The sequence below is a fragment of the Thamnophis elegans genome, chromosome 17 (assembly GCF_009769535.1).
Source record: "Thamnophis elegans isolate rThaEle1 chromosome 17, rThaEle1.pri, whole genome shotgun sequence".
Taxonomy (NCBI): domain Eukaryota; kingdom Metazoa; phylum Chordata; class Lepidosauria; order Squamata; family Colubridae; genus Thamnophis; species Thamnophis elegans.
The window spans coordinates 6,326,753-6,330,996 of record NC_045557.1 but is presented as its reverse complement, the minus strand read 5'-3'; the positions used below and the strand labels follow the sequence as shown (position 1 = coordinate 6,330,996).

At 50.9% G+C, this 4,244-nt stretch overlaps 1 protein-coding gene across 1 annotated transcript in view; it reads right to left on the bottom strand.

The window, feature by feature from the left end:
- Positions 1 to 2,786: 2,786 nt before the first annotated feature.
- The window catches only part of EML3 (EMAP like 3), a 40,888-nt gene continuing 39,430 nt past the window's right edge, over positions 2,787 to 4,244 (bottom strand). The window contains exon 24 of the mRNA XM_032233989.1: positions 2,787 to 3,444. Within this exon, the coding sequence (XP_032089880.1) occupies positions 3,253 to 3,444 (192 nt within the window). The 3' untranslated portion in view covers positions 2,787 to 3,252. The remainder of the gene's footprint in view (positions 3,445 to 4,244) is intronic.

Genomic DNA, 4,244 nt, shown 5'->3' with positions numbered 1-4,244 from the left:
GAAGCGGCTCGGGATTTTCCGGAAAAGGAAGGTGGTTGGGGTTTTTTTTTTTTTTTTTTTCCCCCTTCCAGGGCTGGGGTGGAGGGCGGGGACAACGCCCGAGTGGTGCCGGAAAGAGACGAAGACACTCGTTGGGTTACTTCGTAGAAGGGCTTTCTCCCCTTCCCCCCTCCGCCGTATCGAACTTCGGAGGAAGAGGGCGGGCTCCTTCGTGCCTTTCCGCCGGTCTTCGGCAGGGAGGGGTGAGTCGGGCGCTTTCGGCTAACATCGGCCTTTTTCCGGAAAGGGGAGGTTAACTCTTTCCTACCCGCAGAGCTTCCCATGGGTGAAAAGGGAACACGCCCGCCCAGAAGGTCTTTTCTATTTTAGGGGTCGCAAGTGGGAAGCGTGCAAACGACGCGCACGCGCACACATGCCATAGGCGGGGTAGGGGAGCAGCATTGGTGAACCCTATAAAATGATAATTTGGGATCATTTTTAAGACAAGTGTTTCTAAACATTAACGACCAATTTCGTTGTATTTGAGTACAACGACAATAAAGATTATACTTATACTTATTAGGGTTGTTTTTTTAAAGAGGGGTGGACTTCAACTCCCAGAAATCCCCAGCCTTCAATGCTGGGAGGCCCACCTCTCTTAAAGCATGGAGACTGGGGATTCTGGGAGTTGAAGTCCACCCCTCTTAAAGCATGCTGGCTGGGGGATTTTGGGAGTTGAAGTCCACCCATCTTAAAACATGCTGGCTGGGGGATTCTGGGAGTGGAAGTCCACCTGTCTTAAAACATGCTGGCTGGGGGATTCTGGGAGTTGAAGTCCACCCGTCTTGAAGCATGCTGGCTGGGGGATTCTGGGAGTGGAAGTCCACCCATCTTAAAGCATGCTGGCTGGGGGATTCTGGGAGTGGAAGTCCACCCATCTTAAAACATGCTGGCTGGGGGATTCTGGGAGTTGAAGTCCACCCCTCTTAAAGCATGCTGGCTGGGGGATTCTGGGAGTGGAAGTCCACCCGTCTTAAAACATGCTGGCTGGGGGATTCTGGGAGTGGAAGTCCACCCGTCTTAAAACATGCTGGCTGGGGGATTCTGGGAGTGGAAGTCCACCCGTCTTAAAGCATGCTGGCTGGGGGATTCTGGGAGTGGAAGTCCACCCGTCTTAAAGCATGCTGGCTGGGGGATTCTGGGAGTGGAAGTCCACCCATCTTAAAACATGCTGGCTGGGGGATTCTGGGAGTTGAAGTCCACCCATCTTAAAGCATGCTGGCTGGGGGATTCTGGGAGTTGAAGTCCACCCCTCTTAAAGCATGCTGGCTGGGGGATTCTGGGAGTGGAAGTCCACCCGTCTTAAAACATGCTGGCTGGGGGATTCTGGGAGTGGAAGTCCACCCGTCTTAAAACATGCTGGCTGGGGGATTCTGGGAGTGGAAGTCCACCCATCTTAAAGCATGCTGGCTGGGGGATTCTGGGAGTGGAAGTCCACCCATCTTAAAACCTGCTGGCTGGGGGATTCTGGGAGTTGAAGTCCACCCCTCTTAAAGCATGCTGGCTGGGGGATTCTGGGAGTTGAAGTCCACCCCTCTTAAAGCATGCTTGCTGGGGGATTCTGGGAGTTGAAGTCCACCCCTCTTAAAGCATGCTGGCTGGGGGATTCTGGGAGTTGAAGTCCACCCATCTTAAAGCATGCTGGCTGGGGGATTCTGTGAGTGGAAGTCCACCCGTCTTAAAACATGCTGGCTGGGGGATTCTGGGAGCTGAAGTCCACCCGTCTTAAAGCATGCTGGCTGGGGGATTCTGGGAGTGGAAGTCCACCCATCTTAAAACATGCTGGCTGGGGGATTCTGGGAGTTGAAGTCCACCTGTCTTAAAACATGCTGGCTGGGGGATTCTGGGAGTTGAAGTCCACCCGTCTTAAAACATGCTGGCTGGGGGATTCTGGGAGTGGAAGTCCACCCATCTTAAAGCCTCCTGGCTGGGAGATTCTGGGAGTTGAAGTCCACCCATCTTAAAACATGCTGGCTGGGGGATTCTGGGAGTGGAAGTCCATCCGTCTTAAAACATGCTGGCTGGGGGATTCTGGGAGTTGAAGTCCACCCGTCTTAAAGCATGCTGGCTGGGGGATTCTGGGTAGTGAAGTCCATCCTTCTTAAAGCATGCTGGCTGGGAGAATATGGCAGTTGAAGTCCACCTTTATTAAAGCATGTTGGCTGGGGGATTTTGGGAGTTGAAGTCCATCTGTCTTAAAGCATGCTAGCTAGGGGATTCTGGGAAGTGAAGTCCACCCATCTTAAAGTAACTTGGAATAGGGACTACCTGAACGGGGAGAAAGCAGTGATTCAGTGCCCCTTGTTAGGTAAGCTTCCCATTGGGAGAGCGAGTGCGTTGAAGCGTTGTGAGAGTGTTGTTGGAGAACACACAAACCAGCATACAGAGACACTGCAGTTTAAATAGGCTTTTACTTCCGTGGAAATGGAGGTATCAGAGTCCATCAAACAGTCCAAGTCATTCACAGATAAGACAGTCAGTCATCAATGTCTTTTAGTTAAGGGATAATCCAAATAACAGTCCATAATCATACAGTCCGGTACTCAAAAGTTTGCTAGCAGTTGCAAAACTTACAATAGCTCACGGCACTTTCTAACAGCCAGCTTCCAAAACACTCAGATCAGATCAGCCCAGCATCTAACAGAGAGAGCTAACAGTCATTCCGGCTGCCTCTTATGGCTGATTGAGGAAACAGCAACCAATCACATTTTACAGTATGATTTAAAGAAACAGGTATAGCATTGTTACATGATTTATATATTGCCAACCAAACCGTTAGATCGTAATCCTAACACCCCTGTCTCCTCTTAGGCTTTGAAAATCCAGAAATTTTTTTTGAGGCCTGTACAGAGCAAAAGCCGAACAAAGCCCGGGGCCAAATTTTGGCTCTTTCACCTGCTTGCTGTCTGTCTCAGCAGCCTCTTCCATCGTCCCAGCCCACCACAAGGTAGTGCTGTTTCACGCAAACGCATTTTATTGCGCGCGGCGGGTGGTTCGGCCTGGTGCACCCAACCCCGCTTTGCTGCTGCCCCTCACCTTGGGTTAATAATAAGCAAACGACGACACGGTTAGCTAACGGAAAGGAGGCCAAAATCGTTTCTTTTTAAAAAGGGATCCTCCGATCACCGACGCTGGAGGATCACTCCCAGCATTTCCCCACCCGCGAGGACTCGGTCGCCATCCTGGAATGTTTGCGTCCGGATTTCGGCAGCTTCAGGTGCTGGAGCCGGCTTCGTACGAGGAAACGGAGGACAGGGAGCGGCTGGCTGGAGGGCTTCCCCCCAGCATGCGCCATTGGAAGATGCTGGTGTCCTTGCCCCCCATGGAAATGAGGTGGCCGTCGTCGTGGGTGAAGCGGACATTGGTGACATGGCTGCCGTGGCCGGTGTAGACGTGACTTGGTGCCTGCGGAAAATCGGGGATGTGGGGGGGTCGAGAGGAGACATTTAGAAATCACGCTGTTTGATCAGGACGCCCCAAAGCCCCAGAGTACGGTAGGATTCTCCTGTCAATCTTAATTTGGAGGGCAGAAAAAGGCAGAGATAAATTTCACTTTGCCATTCATGTCGTGACCATTCTACCCTCAGAACGACGCCGTAGGGCACTGCACGTCAGAACAACGAGACACAAGGACATCCCTCTGCTAAACAACGAATTCCCACAACACAACACTGTCAAAACTCTCTAGAAAGGCAGCCATCATCATCATCATGTTCTTTTAAAGACCCCGTAATCCCTTGCCGGGTGGAGTCTGGGCAACAGAATGGAGGCAAAGGTTCACTGGCCGGATGCCTTTCCTGTTGCCAGAGCGGAGTTTTGTTCGGCAGATAATATTCTCATCGTGCCCAGAGAGAGAGAGAAATATGGACCCGGAAAGCAGGCCACACCTACAGAAGAGGTTCCAAAATTTTTTGAAACCCACCACTGATCCTTGGATAGGATTATTCTACACTATCGTGCTGATATTTATAAAACTCAATGAAAGGTAAGGATGACTACTGCGTTTGTGGTGCAATCAGAACATTGTGTGTGTTGAAGTTGTTTTAACGCAAACCAAAGATGCCTTTTAAAAAAACAAGTTTACATCCTATTCTTATGCATGCCAGTGCTGTGTGTGAGGTCATTTAAGGTGGTTCTGACAAGTGTCGTCGGCATCTTCATATCCAGTAACATGAGCGGCAAGCCACTCCCACAAAGGAGGCCAC